The sequence below is a fragment of the Oncorhynchus masou genome, unplaced genomic scaffold (genome assembly GCF_036934945.1).
Source record: "Oncorhynchus masou masou isolate Uvic2021 unplaced genomic scaffold, UVic_Omas_1.1 unplaced_scaffold_688, whole genome shotgun sequence".
Classification (NCBI taxonomy): Eukaryota; Metazoa; Chordata; class Actinopteri; order Salmoniformes; family Salmonidae; genus Oncorhynchus; species Oncorhynchus masou.
The window spans coordinates 79600-97613 of NW_027013332.1; the positions used below are offsets into that span (position 1 = coordinate 79600).

Here is an 18014-nt window from a genome sequence, read left to right on the forward strand (position 1 = left end):
TAGATTAATTCTGTGCTAGAAAACTTACTTAAGAGCTGCAGTGCTGTCAGTTCTTGCTCCCCTCCCCTTGACCAGTAATTAGTTAATTTACAGTCATTGACTTGACCTAAAGAGTCCCCACATCTGGTTCTACTGATCCACATCAGTTGTTAAATCAAAGGGGGGTCAAAGGATAAATGGAAACCACATTCATAGGTTACTAAAGGCTTCAGGGAGCCGCGTGTGAGTGTCATGCGTATGTCCCAGCGTACCTTGCTCTGAGTACCTTGTATGTCGCGTGACATGCGTATGTCCCTGCGTACCTTGCTCTGAGTACCTTATATGTCGTGTGTCATAGGTATATCCCAGCGTACCTTGCTCTGAGTACCTTGTATCTCGTGTGTCATACGGGTGTCCCAGCGTACCTTGCTCTGAGTACCTTGTATGTCGTGTGTCATAGGTATATCCCAGCGTACCTTGCTCTGAGTACCTTGTATGTCGTGTGTCATACGGGTGTCCCAGCGTACCTTGCTCTGAGTACCTTGTATGTCGTGTGTCATAGGTATATCCCAGCGTACCTTGCTCTGAGTACCTTGTATGTCGTGTGTCATGCGTATGTCCCAGCGTACCTTGCTCTGAGTACGGTGGATGTCATGTGGAGCATAGGTATATCCCAGGTACCTTTGCTCAGGAGTACCTTTCCATGTCGGTGTCATGCGGGTGTCCCAGCGTACCTTTGCTCTGAGTCGGTGGAGATGGTGGAGCCTAGGCTGTCGGTTCGGGTACGTCTCCACGCTCCAGGCATCACCAGCTGTTCCAGACGTCGTTTGAGGTAGCGGTGCTCTCTGGAGCTGCTCTTTGGTGTTCAGAGCCTTTCTGTCTGCCTCCTCCAGCTTCTACAGGGGAAACACACACACACACACACATTTAGAATGACATTGGCGCACGCATACACACACCACACATTTAGAATGACACACACACACACACACACACACACACACACACACACAGAATGACATTGGGACACACACACATTTATAATGACATTGGGGCAAACACACATTTTACACTTGACAGACGTGTTCAAATACATGTGTATTTGAGTATCTGATATTTAAAATACTTTTTCTGTGTATTTCAGTATTTTCAAATACACAGCCCAAAAGAAGTACTTTTATTTAAGTATTTGAATGGTTATTTGTAAAAAAGAAATTGTCTACCAAATTGTATTTGACAGTATTTTCAAATACTTATTTCAAATACTGTTTTCAAATACCTGGGTTAAATGCACGGGAGTGTATTTTAGTCAGTGAATTTTGAGAATTTGAAATGTATTTCAGTGTATTTTGAGAATTCTGATAGCTTAAACTCAGCTATTTGGAGGTTGAGTAATACGCACACATGTGCATGCTCTCACATTAGTGATTATTATAAGGAAGTGAAACCATAGCAACAACATGACTTCAGCTGACCCAACGACAGATATTACTCACACATTACCCAGATTGCGACACAATTCCAACCAAGGGATTTTTAAACAGGGGAAGAACAAGAAAACGAACCAAGCGCTGTAATCCCGTGCTTTTAAGAGATTCCTACTAACCAAACTAAAACCGTAGATATTATAGCACCAGTACACCAGAGGACAGGCCTATGTATCGTAAACAGGATGTGAAGAGTTAAATGAGGGTTTTTCCACCGACCACACGCTCTCACCCACACAGTCCGTGCAGCAGCTGTGGAGAACTAGACTGGAACCATCTGAAGTCTCCTGCTTCGCCACGGTAAAGCCACAAACTACAATTCATTTGGCAACTAAAGTACAGCCCTGCCACTTGGTTTGGTTGAATGTTGAGGGACCTGGTTAGAGAAATGTAACTGTTCCCAAATTCACCGATGAAGTTCTATCCTTTAAGACTCAGTCCGCTGTCACTTCAGATTGTAGCTTTAATACAGGAAGTAAACAATGTTGTAGCGCTTGCGGTTTCGTAGCGGTTCAAAAAAGAGTATCCACTTCCCTTCGTAAACGGTCCTTCTGCGGTCCTGTTTACCGACCGTATTGCTTCCTCCGCCATTTCAACATCTAGTTTTGGTTTACATTTGGCTGAGTGGTCAACTAACGCGAAGAAGGTTAGAAGTTGGGTGAAAAATACTAAATTCCCTTAGGTTAATTACTTTTTTCAAATCCAGTCAGTTTCCCATGCTGATTCAATGTCATCGCCATTTTTTGGTTGAAAGGACATTGAAACAACGTTGATTCAATCTGTTTTTGCCCAGTGGGTTGTCACTTGGTGTACATGAGCTGCAACAAGTAATGAACTGTAGAGGGGGCTGACCCAAAGCCAACCCCAAATCCAATTATAACGTTCGACCTCATATCTGAAAATCATCCCCATCTGACTCCAGATTTTTTTTCTCGTTCTAAAAGTTTCTCTTTGTTGACTTATCATTTGTAACGAGCAAGGGGGCTTTTTTTCTTCCCTGGTCTAGGGGATGGGAATGCTACTTTTTGCACGCTTGCCATTTTTTTAGGGCTTAACAGCTCTGATTGAAAGATTAGAGTATGTTTTCTAATTTTAGGAGAGCGAGAGAAAGAGACTTAAAAAGAAAGATGTAGAGAGCGAGAGACAGAGAGACAGAGAGAGAGAGAGACAGAGAGAGAGAGAGAGAGAGAGAGACAGAGAGACAGAGAGAGAGACAGAGAGAGACAGAGACAGAGAGAGACAGAGAGAGAGACAGAGAGAGAGACAGAGAGAGAAAGAGCGACTTAAAAAGAAAGATGTAGAGAGAGAGAGCGAGAGACTTAAAAGAAAGATGTAGAGAGAGCGAGAGAGAGAGACAGAGACAGAGAGAGAGACAGAGAGAGAGACAGAGAGAGAGAGAGAGACAGAGAGAGAAAGAGACTTAAAAAGAAAGATGTAGAGAGAGACACAGAGAGAGAGACAGAGAGAGAGACAGAGAGAGAGAGACAGAGAGAGAGACAGAGAGAGAGAGACAGAGAGAGAAAGAGACTTAAAAAGAAAGATGTAGAGAGAGAGAGAGAGTAAGTGCCTGGCGGTGCAGGGAGACTCTGAGGAAACAGCAGCTGAGCACTGAGCCTCTGAGGTAGGATCAGGGGGTACTTCCTGAGGACAGGGAGACATTCCTGACCTACTTCCTCTCTGTCTGTCTGTCTGTCTGCTAGTGGGTAACTCTCTGGGGTCCTTTAAAAGGAAAAGCTCCGATGCAGTAATTTATTCACCTCTGGAGTGCGACTGGGCCCAGTGGCATAATTATGACTTATTATGATTACAGTACAGCCTTTCAAAGGCCTGTGGTTTTGTGATTTGACGTTCAAGAACTTTCAGTTTCCGTTGTTCTGGAATTACAGTATAAGATTATGTCTGTGGCTCGTAGAATTACAAACCATAGAATGATCTTCCAAAAGACACCAAGTTTGGTGACATCATATTATGTTCATTCTAGTAATTGTACTTCTACACTGACGTCCCTGATATGGCAATTCTAGAAGGACGCATTTAACATTCAGCGTGGCTCTGGTTGTGGTTGTGGCTCTGTGTGGTCGTGGTACCTTGATGTGCATCTTGGCCCTTTTCAGCAGGCTCAGTGTGGTGTGTCTAGTGCTGTCCGGACCCAAAGGAACCAGCTCCTTCAGCTGCTCAAGGTACAGCCGTAGTTTGGCACGTCTGTAACACAAACAACCAGAGGTGGAGAGTGGTGAGGAGTGAGTTGAGTCAGCAACGTGCACAGGAAAGGCTCCTACACTGCAGGGTCAACACAGGTGAACAAGAGAGATCCTTTTGAAGTTATCTGCGTGGTAGAAACACAGAGGAGCACAAATGCACGCAGAGACTGAGAGGAGATGGGGGAGGGAGAGTAGATGGCAGAGGTTCGCTCGAGAGCGATCCTAATCACGTGACTGCTCTGTTGGTTTTCCGTGTCATACTTTCTTCTGGAACTCAACAACAATGCTTATCAGGTGGGGGGGGGGGGGGGGTTACAGGTCTGTGAAGTTACAGGTCTGTGAGAGCCAGAAATCTTGCTTGTTTGTAGGTGACCAAATAATTATTTTCCACCATAATTTGCAAATAAACTCTTTAAAAATCCTACAATGTGATTTTCTGGATTTTTTTCCCTCATTTTGTCTGTCATAGTTGAAGTGTACCTATGATGAAAATTACAGGCCTCTCTCATATTTTTAAGTGGGAGAACTTGCACAATTGGTGGCTGACTAAATACTCTATAATGACATAGGGCAAAGAAATGTAGTGTTTGACATTCATTTTGTAGCATCCTCTTGAATTGCCCCGTTTTTCTCTACGTTGTACGGTGAACGTCCTACACTCTATAACACCCAGCTCCCCCAACTGCTCTTATCACACACCCACACATGCAAAACACACACACACACAACCATACATTCCCACACACGCTCAAGCTTGTGGACGGAGTGTGTTGAGAGAGCGGCGAAGGTCGAGCGCAGGTCGCACGCACGCACACGCACACACACACTCCTTCTGTACGTTTAATGGCCTGTCCAAACAACACAGCCATGCAGGTTGCATAACCCCCGACAGCCGCAGTGTGTGAGTGTGCTTTCTGTCACATTATGTCATAGTACAGAGAGAGACAAAGAGAGAGAGAGAGAGAGAGAGAGAGAGCACAATATGCTTGTGTTGAGCACTGCCTCTGGTAGCAGGAGAGCCAAAGAGATGGGCTACGTCCCAATCGGCACCCTATTCCCCTAGTAGTGCACTATCTAGGGGACAGGGTGCCATTTTGGGATAGAGGCCGGGGCCTTTTACATCAACTTGTGAGCAAACGGTTGCGCTAACAAGCACCCAAAATTAATTGTAAACTGAAAATTGAAAAGGGTAATCAAACATCAATAATGTGTGGGCCTTTTGGTCTCACAATGGGGGGAGGAGAGGAGGAGAGGTGGTGCAGGAATACAAGCTGAGCATTTATGACCAGCCAGGGATGAAGAGATGATGGAGGGATGGAGAGACGAATGAACGATGCAATATGCTAGAGATGATACTCCACCACCATAAAACATGAAATCAACATTTAAGGAGAGATATTATCTTGATGCATGTTTTAATCAACATTTAAGGAGAGATATTATCTTGATGCATGTTTTAATCAACATTTAAGGAAGATATTATTTGATGCACAAAATCAACATTTAATGGAGAGATATTATCTTGATGCATGTTTTAAAACATTTAAGGAGAGATATTATCTTGATGCATGTTTTTAATAACAAGATATTATCATGCATGTTTTAATCAACATTTAAAAATATAATGTTTTAATCAACATTTAAGGAGATATTATCTTGATGCATGTTTTAATCAAATTTGAGATATTATCTTGATGCATGTTTTAATCAAAATTTAAGGAGAGAAATCTTGATGCATGTTTTAATCAACATTTAAGGAGAGATATTATCTTGATGCATGTTTTAATCAACATTTAAGGGAGATATTATCTTGATGCTTGTTTTAATCAACATTTAAGGAGAGATATTATCTTGATGCATGTTTTAATCAACATTTAAGGAGAGATATTATCTTGATGCATGTTTTAATCAACATTTCCAGAAGATATTATCTGATGCATGTTTTAATCAACATTTGATATTATCCAGTTTTAATCAACATTTAAGGAGATACAATGCATGTTTTAATGATTTGAGATATTATCTTGATGCATGTTGATTTAAGGAGATATTATCTTGATGGTCAACATTTAAGGAGAGATATTATCTTGATGCATGTTTTAATCAACATTTAAAAGATATTATCTTGATGCATGTTTTAATCAACATTTGATATTAGTCATGTTTTAATCAACATTTAAAATCATCTTGATGCATGTTTTAATCAACATTTGGGAGATATTATCTTGATGCATGTTTTAATCAACATTTAAGGAGAGATATTATCTTGATGCATGTTTTAATCAACATGATATTATCTTGATGCCTGTTTTAATCAACATTTAAGGAGAGATATTATCTTGATGCATGTTTTAATCAACATTTAAGGAGAGATATTATCTTGATGCATGTTTTAATCAACATTTAAGGAGAGATATTATCTTGATGCATGTTTTAATCAACATTTAAGGAGAGATATTATCTTGATGCATGTTTTAATCAACATTTAAGGAGAGATATTATCTTGATGCATGTTTTAATCAACATTTAAGGAGAGATATTATCTTGATGTTTTAATCAACATTTAAGGAGATATGTTATCTTGATGCATGTTTTAATCAACATTTAAGGAGAGATATTATCTTGATGCATGTTGTAATCAACATTTAAGGAGAGATATTATCTTGATGCATGTTTTAGTCAACATTTAAGGAGAGATATTATCTTGATGCATGTTTTAATCAACATTTAAGGAGAGATATTATCTTGATGCATGTTTTAATCAACATTTAAGGAGAGATATTATCTTGATGCCTGTTTTAATCAACATTTAAGGAGAGATATTATCTTGATGCATGTTGTAATCAACAGTTAAAGCTGCAAAATGTAACCTTTTTGGAGCCCGACAAAATGCACTTAGAAATGTGAGTTATAAATCTGTCATTCTCATTAAAAGCAAGTCTAAGAAGCGGTACATTTGATCAATGTGCACTATTTCTATGCTTCCCTTTTGGTTTTGTACAGCAGCTTCAAACAGCTGGATATACAATATTTTTGGTTATAGAAAATATATTTCACAGCGGTTTAGATGGTACAATGATTCTCTCCACTATACTAGCTTGTTTTGTCACATAAACTGAAATTAGGCGAACCTATAGAATTTTTGCAACCAGGAAATGGCGGATGCATGTTTTAATCAACAGTTAAGTTACGGTCGTAAGCTTACAAATGACTTGGCCTAATCTATGTCCAGTTTATTTGCAGGTTGGTTTGCTATTACAGTGTCGGTCCCAAACCGGTCACGACATGGGCTACACATATCCAGGGCCTGACAGCCTGACACACTGACCTACATATCACAGGCCCTATGCCTTTACTGTCTCCTCTACTCTCTCCAGGCTATATCTCCTCCTGCCAGACTCATGGCAATGCTGGCCAAGAAAAACCCACACAGGTGTTCTCAGAAACGTGAGTCGACCACCCCCAAAACCAAAGAGCACATCACACGGCCAAGGCATCTTTAGAATCAAAATGGCCGCTCTGTGTGTATATTGTACTGCAGTGTACGATCTTCAGAGAGAAAAAAACATTGACCCAGGGGCCCAGATGCCAACGCCCCAAAATGACCCCCTAACCACAGTCACACCAATCAACACAGAAAAGCACTCGATCATTTCATGACAGTCGTTTGAGTGATGTGTGGTAGAATTAACAAATGTAAAAGTACTTGACGCTACACTGGATATGGGCTGTGTCCGATCGTGTGGAGTGTTACTGCAGCAGAAGAGAACAGAAACCAGTTGCATGAGGTTTCTGCATGATGGAAATTGATGTAAACCTACTGTTATTGACTCAACACTGGTTATGTCCTAGTGGGATCAGATCCTAGTGGGCACTCCAATCCTATACTACTCCTATAGTCAGTTTGTGTCCTAGTGGGATCAGATCCTAGCACTCCAATCCTATACTACTCCTATAGTCAGTTTGTGTCCTAGTGGGATCAGATCCTAGCACTCCAATCCTATACTACTCCTATAGTCAGGTTATGTCCTAGTGGGATCAGATCCTAGCACAGTTTGTGTCTAGTGGGATCAGATCCTACTCCAATCCTATACTACTCCTATAGTCAGTTTGTGTAACTCTTTTCATAGCTACTTTTATCCCATTTTGTCCAAAAAGGGGCTTTAAAATATATAGACTTGTATATAGACTTTTCTACTGTATTATTGACTGTATGTTTGTTTACTCCATGTGTAACTCTGTGTTGTTTGTGTTGCACTGCTTTGCTTTATCTTGGCCAGGTCACAATTGTAAATGCGAACTTGTTCTCAACTGGCCTACCTGGTTAAACAAAGGTGAAATAAATCAAATGCCTTCTGTTTTCTAGGATAATGCATGAAGCTTTTCTTTGTCCTAGCTAGGCTTCCTTCCTTCCTCTCCTCCAGCTCCAGGCTTCTCTCCATGTGAACAGTAAACTGGTTCTAAGTGCAGACTGCCTCCAGGCTGTCCTCAGGTCATCCCTCCATTACAATCAGTCTAATCACAGACAGGCTGCTAGCTCTCTGGCTGAGGAGCCCAGCACACCTGGGTCTGTTGTGAACACGCACACACAGCTGCATGTACACGCACACACACAAGCAAGCTCACACACATGAACGCTTGCAAACAAACAAACAAACACTGTGGGTAACATACAAATGAAACTACACACATTCAAAAAGCTACACACACGCACACGCACACGCACACACACACACACACACACACACACACACACACACACACACACACACACACACACACACACACACACACACACACACACACACACAGGGTCCTTGTACTTATCCCAAGCTAGTTGTTTCTTTTTCACGGCAGGGCGTTGCCTGTGTTTTATAGGAAGAGAGACCCTCTTCCTCCCAGCCCACTCCATTAGGAGGTCAGTATAAGACCCAGACAACAGAAGGTGAACCTTTAGACTAGCAGCCATCTTCTCTCCCCAACATCAAACATCGTTATTCCCCTCTAACCTCAATTAGAAAGGCACCTTTCACTTCAGTGTGTTTAATCATTGCGGTCTTCAGAAAAACGTACAGCATTTCTATAAAAATAGTCGAGCAAAAACATCTTGCAGGTGCAGACAGGAATTCAGCTGAAAACGAGGGCCGTGTGAAAGTGCTCCAGCGCTTTCATTCCTATTTCTCCCAAGGGGGCACCTACCCCCCCTCGTCTCCCCCTAATACGTTACCCCACCCTGGCTGCCAACACCAACACACCCTCCTCACCCTCCACCCCACAGGAGAACAAGTGTCTTCAGAGGAGGATCAGGGGTGGGGGCCTCCACCCCACCACCTCCAACCTGCCCCACTCTCCCCACTCCCCAGCCCACATGAAGCAGCTGGACCCAGGCCAGGGAGGCCAGAGGAAGCGGGCAGGAAGGAGGCCGAGGGCCGTGGCTGGGGTCCGATCTGGTGGTGGAAGACTACTTTCTCCTCTGGCTGGAAACATCCACACAGTGTGCTCAGCTGCACTGGGCAGGGCTTGGCGAACACATAATCCGAGTGTAACCCGAGCCAATGGGCGACCATCTTGGCTCTATAAACAAAATGAATAACGAGGCGTAGCCCTCTATAGTCCCCAATTCCCCTCCTCCACTCCTCCTCAGGAGTTTTACCACTGTTTGTTTACCTGGAGTCTGTTCCAGATCCACACAGAGACCTGGTCTCTAGTATCCTGACTGTCCTGAGTGATCTGACCTGAAACCAGGTTCTGTTTATCACAACAGCAGTGAAACAGAGTTCTGTTTGGACACCTCATACCAGGTAGACACAGACCTCGCTCGGAGGGGAGAGAAACATCAGTAAAGTATTTTAGGATGAGATGATGGATGGAGTTTTCCGCTATGTCATTCTCCAATAAATGCTTCATTTTATCCCCCCATTTTAAAAAGTAGATGATTATTCGATTTGACCTTCCCTCCCTCTCTTTCTGACCCAAACCTTGCATGTCAGAGGCTATGAACCAGTTGTTCTCATGCCTGGTCACCTCACTCCAGAAACCTTGCTCTGTCTGTGTGTGTGTGTGTGTGTGTGTGTGTGTGTGTGTGTGTGTGTGTGTGTGTGTGTGTGTGTGTGTGTGTGTGTGTGTGTGTGTGTGTGTGTCCCTCCCTCCCTGACAGATCCTTGCTGCTACGTATTTATGTGTGTTATTAAACCAGACCCTGGTCACTCAATATTTATCAAGACTGCCTGGCTGACACACACACACACACACACACACACACACACACACACACACACACACACACACACACACACACACACACACACACACACACACACACACACACACACACACACACACACACACACACACACACACACACACACACACACACACACACACACACACACACACACACACACACACACACAATAGTGTCCTTGAAAAGGGATGCCCATTTCATTCTGTTCCCGATACATAACGCGGAGACCGAGCTACTTCACATTTCTCATTCCAATTCATCAGGGTGGGTTGAAAATAGTATCCCCTTTTATGTTCCTGTGAATAGGAACCTTTGATGATCCAGACAGCAGACATGACAGAGAACTGGTTGATCTGAACACACTATAAGGTGCTCATATTTACCTATTTGGCCAAACCGGTCTGGAAACACTTCCCCTAACAACCCGTATGAATGGAAACACGTCAAGGTATAGTAGCATACAGACACGGCTGTATTAACATCAGAATATGTATGTATGTATATATAGCTACATAGAGACATATATCTATCTATGTCTAAATATCTATGGTTGACATTATAGTGAGTCTAAGGGCTTGTGACATAAGGCTCTAATATGGATTATAAAGACTCATAAATGGTTATTAGCCTCCAGGCAGTGCTGTAGGTCTCTGGAATAGACTATAGTCCCTCTACTGTTGGGCCCTGGTGGATTGTAAGGGTTTGAGGTAACAAGACTGTAAAGCTGGCTCTCTGGACTGTTGTGACCCAGAGGCGCGGCCCATTCACGGTCACGTCCAAGAGGAAGCCACCTGACCGCTGTCATTGGCTGCTGAGATTGGGGTGGTCGGGTGGTTCATTTTGTGATTTTTTGTGACTTTCACACATCACACACATAACACACACACACACAACACACACACAGAACACACACACTAACACACACACACACACACACACCCAACTCCCTTCCTTCAGAACACTGTGTCCACACACAGTCCACTTAACATAACACACACCCAGCCACTCCCTTCCTTTTTTACTAAGCTCACGTCTAACACAACCACTCCACTCACACACACACTGTGTCCACACACACACATCAGTCACACACACTTAACATAACACACACACACACACACACACACACACACACACACACACAACACTGTGTCCACATTCTAACAGTCCTACTTAACATAACACTACTAACCCAACTCCCTTCCTTCAGAACACTGTGTCCACACTAAACAGTCCACTTAACATAACACTACCCTAACCCAACTCCCTTCCTTCAGAACACTGTGTCCACATTCTAAACAGTCCTACTTAACATAACCCACTACCCTAACCCAACTCCCTTCCTTCAGAACACTGTGTCCACATTCTAAACAGTCCTACTTAACATAACCCACTACCCTAACCCAACTCCTTCCTTCAGAACACTGTGTCCACATTCTAATCAGTCCTACTTAACATAACCCACTACCCTAACCCAACTCCCTTCCTTCAGAACACTGTGTCCACATTCTAATCAGTCCTACTTAACATAACCCACTACCCTAACCCAACTCCCTTCCTTCAGAACACTGTGTCCTACTTAACATTCTAATCAGTCCTACTTAAACATAACCCACTACTGTGTCCACATTCTAACAGTCCTACTTAACTCCCTTCCTTCAGAACACTGTGTCCACATTCTAACTCCCTTCCTTCAGAACACTGTGTCCACATTCTAATCATAACCCACTACCCTAACCCAACTCCCTTCCTTCAGAACACTGTGTCCACATTCTAATCAGTCCTAACCCACTACCCTAACCCAACTCCCTAACTGTGTCCACATTCTAATAGTCCTACTTAACATAACCCAACTAACCCAACTCCCTTCCTTCAGAACACTGTGTCCACATTCTAATCAGTCCTACTTAACATAACCCACTACCCTAACCCTCTCACTTTGCTTGGCTTGCTTTCCGTTATGTCTTTTTGAATGACAACAGCCCATAAATACACACACCGACCCGTGGATGCGGAGGAATGAGCAGCACGCCTGCGCCTGGCGCTGGACCAAGCCTGTTCGTTCTAGTAAAGGTCAGGGGTCAGCAGAAACACTGCTGCGATGTTTCCCCTCGCTCGCCAGGCCAACTCGGTTCGTCATGTTTGGCCGGAAGGAGAAAAACCCACCCTGCCGCGCCTGACACGCTTGTTTTGACTTCAGAACAGAGACCGAGAGAGACGTCCACATTGTTCAAAGAATAAGACATGAGTTAATGTCCAGAACAGGAGGGAACATAGTCTGACTGGCTCTGGAAAACACACTCCGCCATCCTCTTTGTTTCTAATTCTGACCACTTCAACTCACAACAGAACCCTCGGTTCATCTGGTGACAAAAATGGAAGCCTCATTCCCTTTAAATTGATACTAAGCTGTTTACCAGATATGGGTCATGACATTACGACACACTCCGGAAAAAAAACCTCTTAAAAGCTTCATTTAAAAGCCGAAAACGTTTAACCTAAGTAGTTCTAAATGCCCCCACGGTGTTAGCCTACTCTACTTCAAGTAGTGTAAGTGGTGTAAGTGGGCCTGAGCTGGATCGCCTGTATCGTATCACCACGGTGGGTTGGTGGAATTTTGGGGTTGCCAAGTATGGTGAATGGTTCCACATCTGGCAAACAGACAGACAGACTGAAGGGGGAGGGAGAGGGGACCGAGAGAGAGAGGGAGAGAGAGGGAAAGAGGGGAGAGAGTGAAGGAAAGAGAGAGAGAGAGGGAAAGAGAGAGAGAGAGAGAGAGAGAGAGAGAGAGAAAAAAAGGGAGGGAGAGAGAGAGAGAGAGAGAGGGGTCTAAAGGAGAGAGAAAAGGAGAGAGAGGGCAAGTGGGACAAGAAAGAAAAGATCCAGTCCCAGCCTGGGGGCTCGCAGACACAGAACACAACACAGAACACAGCCCTCCTCTCCTCATCAGTCTCTCTCTCTGTCACCCTCTGGTCCTCAGCCCCTGCCCAGGCACACATGTTTACATTAACGAGAAAGAAGAGAAGAAGAGATCTGATGGGCCGACCGCACCGTCCTCAAAAACAGCGGAATGGAGAGAAAAACAAGAAGAGAGAGACAGTCGTCCCATGTGAACGTGTCTTTGTGGTGAGACACAGCCCACGCCATCAGTGGTGTAGTGGAGGGCAGTAAGTAAACAGTTTCCACAGTTGTTTCTTTTGCTTGACAGTTTACACATTGAAAGTACAGGGTGTGTTGCTTTACTCACCGCCACTGGCGATAAGAGTTTACCCATCAACTTTTTTACCACAACATCACTGCAAGCAATGTACTGTATGATAATAGAGAGAAAGGAAAGAGAGAGAGTGAAAGAGAGAGAGTGAAAGAGAGAGAGAGAGAGAGAGGGGAGAGAGATAGATAGAGAGGGGAGAGAGATAGATAGAGAGAGAGAAAAAGAAAGAGAAAGACAGGCGAGAGCGATAGAGAGGGGGGGTCTAAAGGAGAGAGAGAGAAAGAGAAATGGAGAAGGAGAGAGATAAAAGACAGGCAGACAGAGGGAGATGATTTCCTTTCAGATATGAAATGTCAGTTCTCTGGAACAGACAGTCAGGCTTTATTTGTTTTCTGTCAGCGAGGACGACACACCCACTGTGAGAATGTATGCGGGAGTGTATGTGTGTGTGTGTGTGTGTGTGTGTGTGTGTGTGTGTGGAGTGTTTGGTGACAACTGTGCGAGGCGAGACAGAGACACAATAGGCCCATCAACACACACACAGACCTGGCCACAGAAACAAGGGCTATGAGTCACGAGGCTCCGTCTGTAGCACGCAAGCGGCTGAAACCTGCGTCAACACAGCAACCTAGCAAAACAACACAGTGAGTGAGTGACACGGTCAACGTGGCTAGCTGAATTAGCCTACTTCAGCAGGAAATGCCTAAGTCTCCACACACGTTTTGATTTGTCTCTGTTGCCATAGAAAACAACAGGTTTATTGTTGCTCAGTCGTTGGTAGTATTTTCATGTCTAACTGGAATTTCCATGTCTATTGGAATGCCTTGTTGCGATTGGTTTCGTTTGTCTCTTTCCAAAACTGAAACTAGCCCTGGGATGATTGAAAATAGCCCTGGATGACTGAAACTAGCCCCGGGGTGACTGAAACTAGCCCTGGGGTGACTGAAACTAGCCCTGGGGTGACTGAAACTAGCCTGGGGTGACTGAAACCAGCCCCGGGATGACTGAAACTAGCCTGGGGTGACTGAAACTAGCCCTGGGGTGACTAAAACTAGCCCTGGGGTGACTGAAACCAGCCCCGGGGTGACTGAAACTAGCCCTGGGGTGACTGAAACTAGCCCTGGGGTGACTGAAACTAGCCCTGGGGTGACTGAAACTAGCCCCGGGGTGACTGAAACTAGCCCCGGGGTGACTGAAACTAGCCCTGGGGTGACTAAAACTAGCCCTGGGGTGACTGAAACTAAAGCATGTCAGATTAAAAACACCTTTGATTCAACATGCGCTGTCTACACAAAAGTACGTGGACACCCCTTCAAATAAGTGGATGAGATGTTCGACGAGCAAGTGTTCACATACTTGTTGGTCATGTCGGGTACTTCTGTCGCGTACAAAGCAGACCTAGTGTACAAACAAAGCGAACCAGCGAAAAAGAAGAACCAGCGAGAATAGAGAATAGGAAACGAGTGAGAATAGAGAATAGGAAACGAGTGAGAATAGAGAATAGGCAACGAGTGAGAGTAAAGGAGTGTGAGAAGTCAAATGTCAGTTTGGAGATCGATCACCAGTTGTGTTCGATGAAGTGATGTGGTTCAAATCAAATCAAATGCTATTGGTCGCATGTTCACATAGTTAGCGGTTGTTATTGTAAGCTTAGCGAAATGCTTGTCTGTAGTGAAATGCTTGTGTTCCTAGCTCCAACGGTGCAGTAGTATCTAACAAAAACACATCTAAAAGTTAAAGAATGGTTTGGTGTGCATCTCTGTATCATTTCAAAGTCAGGATAGCCCAAACTAAATATGCACGTTTTCAAAAGCTGTAACAACAGTCTGTAATGTAATTATACAAGAAGTGCAAGGAAACGCTCAAAATGTCCCTTCTGTCCTGAGTTGCATGACAGCTAAGGTTGGAGTCGGACAGACAGACAGACTAGTGGGGACACTAGTGGGGCACTAGTCCCACCTAGGGACACGGTGAAATGGGCTTACAGGTCTGCATACACACTGTACCAATGTCAATGATTAACACACAATAACACATAACCCACTGGCACAAACCACCAATTATCTCCTCTCTTCAGCGTCAGTATAAGAATGGGTTTCTGAGAAAGAGGTGGTGGAGATTCCATGTATATTATATCATCGGACTAGTATTGTGTGGGTTGCACAATGGGTACACAATCTCCTACGATGTCACGCAGAGGCAGAGAGAAAGAGAGCTAGAGAGAGAGGTAGAGGGGGTAGAGAGAGAGGGGAGAGAGAGATGGGGGTAGAGAGAGAGAGAGGAAGAGATGGGGGTAGAGAGAGAGAAAGGGAGAGAAAGAGAGGGGTAGAGAGGAGGAGATGGGGTAGAGAGAGAGAAAGCTAGAGAGAAAAAGATAGAAAAAGAGGGGGTAGAGAGAGAGAGATAGAGAGAGGGTAGAAAGAGGGGGATAGAGAGAGAGAGAAAGAGGAGAGAGAGAGAGAAAGAGAGGGGGTAGAGAGAGAGAAAGGGAGAGAAAGAGAGGGGTAGAGAGAGATGGGGTAGAGAGAGAGATATAGAGAAAGAGAGAAAGAGGGGGTAGAGAGAGAGAGAGAAAGAGGGGAGGAGAGAGAGAGAAAAAGAGAGGGGTAGAGAGAGAGAGAGAGAGAGAGAGAGAGAGAGAGAGAGAGAGATGGGGGTAGAGAGAGAGGGGTAGAGACAGAGAGAGAGAGAGAGAAAGAGAGGGGTAGAGAGAGAGAGAGAGACGGGGGGTAGAAAGAGAGGGGGGTAGAGACAGAGAAAGAGGGGGTAGAGAGAGAATGCAGACTGTTTTACTTTCTTTCCTCTGAATCTCAACACCCAGATTCAAACCTTGTGTACATGGAAACAGAGAGACTATCTGAAAGGGAATTCAAATTCAGTTGTGTGTGTTGTGTGTGCACAACAGCATGCATCAAATGAACTCTTCAAACAAACTTTTCTCTCTAGCTGTAGCTAGCCATCCACTTTCCCAGACCAAAACAACTCCAGTCTCTTCTCTCTCTAGCTGTAGCTAGCCATCTACTTTCCCAGACCAAAACAACTCCAGTCTCTTCTCTCTCTAGCTGTAGCTAGCCATCTACTTTCCCAAACCAAAACAACTCCAGTCTCTTCCCTCTCTAGCTGTAGCTAGCCATCTACTTTCCCAGACCAAAACAACTCCACTCTGTTCTCTCTCTAGCTGTAGCTAGCCATCCACTTTCCCAGACCAAAACAACTCCAGTCTCTTCTCTCTCTTGCTGTAGCTAGCCATCTACTTTCCCAGACCAAAACAACTCCAGTCTCTTCTCTCTCTAGCTGTAGCTAGCCATCCAGTCTTACATGAAGTGGTGACATGGCTTTGCTAGCCTGCAGTACATTCTCCTAGTACTACTAGGACTATTTCTACTGCATGCAAGCTGAGTGTGTCACGCACCCCTTTCCCCCTACCCTCCTCTGTTACACAACTCAACATTCCACCGTATGTGTGTGTGTGTGAGTGTGTGTTACGTGCAGAGCTGACCTCATTTTCAATCTGCTCTACTCTGCTGTGCCCGACACACCAGCCACGTCCTCCAGTAGAAGCCAGGGGGCCCTCCCACCCTAACCTCCAGCGTCCTCCAGTAGAAGTCAGGGGCCCTCCCACCATACCCTCCAGAGCCACAGAGGAATTACCACAGCCCCCATCCCCTCCCCGAGCCTGCCTGACTTCTAGGAATGGAGTCGAGTCGGCCCAGCCTCGCTCGCTTTCTGTTCCTCACTTGTTTGTGCTTCTGTACTCAGGGGCGCAGCTTTGGTTTTAGAAGTGGGGGGACATAATTTTTTTTTGATCTAGTCGGATAAACACTCCAAACAGCCTATCCGTCTGCTCGGAGGCGTCCACATGGTCCTAAAGCACACCGTTGCCTCGGTTTGTATCACATTCCAATGATAAAATCAGGGGGGAACAAAAATGCAATTTCAAAAAATAGTGAGTGAAAATTGCGCCCCTGGTTGTCCTGTCATATTTCACAACTCAAAGAACAGCCTTTATAGAAACAACATGCTATTCTCTCTCTCTCTCTCTCTCTCTCTCTCTCTCTCTCTCTCTCTCTCTCTCTCTCTCTCTCTCTCTCTCTCTCTCTCTCTCTCTCTCTCTCTCTCTCTCTCTCTCTCTCTCTCTCTCTCTCTCTCTCTCTCTCTCTCTCTCTCTCTCTCTCTCTCTCTCTCTCTCTCTCTCTCTCTCTCTCTCTCTCTCTCTCTCTCTCTCTCTCTCTCTCTCTCTCTCTCTCTCTCTCTCTCTCTCTCTCTCTCTCTCTCTCTCTCTCTCTCTCTCTCTCTCTCTCTCTCTCTCTCTCTCTCTCTCTCTCTCTCTCTCTCTCTCACGGCCACACAGCTCCATAGTCCACTCCAGGCACAGTGTGTGTTCATGACTTGTTAAAATCTATTTTTTTTACGAGGGGCATCAGCTACTTTGCTTCAGTTGAAACTGATTTAGTGACAGAGGGAACTGAGCCCGGACCGACGACCTGGAGGCTTCAACACCTGAGATGTGACTACCTTCTCATTGAGATGTGGGTATAGGAGGGTACACCTACATAGGCATGAAGTGTGCATAACATAGACTACGTGAGCCTACACACATACTGTGAGACGGACACACACCACACATGGACATGAGCAAACACACACTAAAGCAGACATGTACCACGTACACAACAAGCATGCTGACACATGCTGTGTTGTATTGTATTGCATTGTATTGAATTGTATTGTATTGTAATGTGTTGTATTATATTGAATTGTATTGTAATGTATTGCATTGAATTGTATTGTATTGCATTGAATTGTACTGTATTGTATTGTAATGTGTTGTATTGTAATGTATTGTATTGAATTATATTGTAATGTATTATATTGAATTGTATTGTAATGTA

General features: G+C 44.4%; 1 protein-coding gene across 1 annotated transcript in view; it reads right to left on the minus strand.

Moving 5' to 3' along the window:
* Positions 1-691: 691 nt before the first annotated feature.
* The window catches only part of LOC135536958 (max dimerization protein 4-like), a 33838-nt gene continuing 16515 nt past the window's right edge, over positions 692-18014 (minus strand). The window contains 3 exon segments of the mRNA XM_064963178.1: positions 692-827; positions 829-875; positions 3554-3668. Coding sequence (XP_064819250.1) covers positions 692-827; positions 829-875; positions 3554-3668 — 298 coding nt within the window.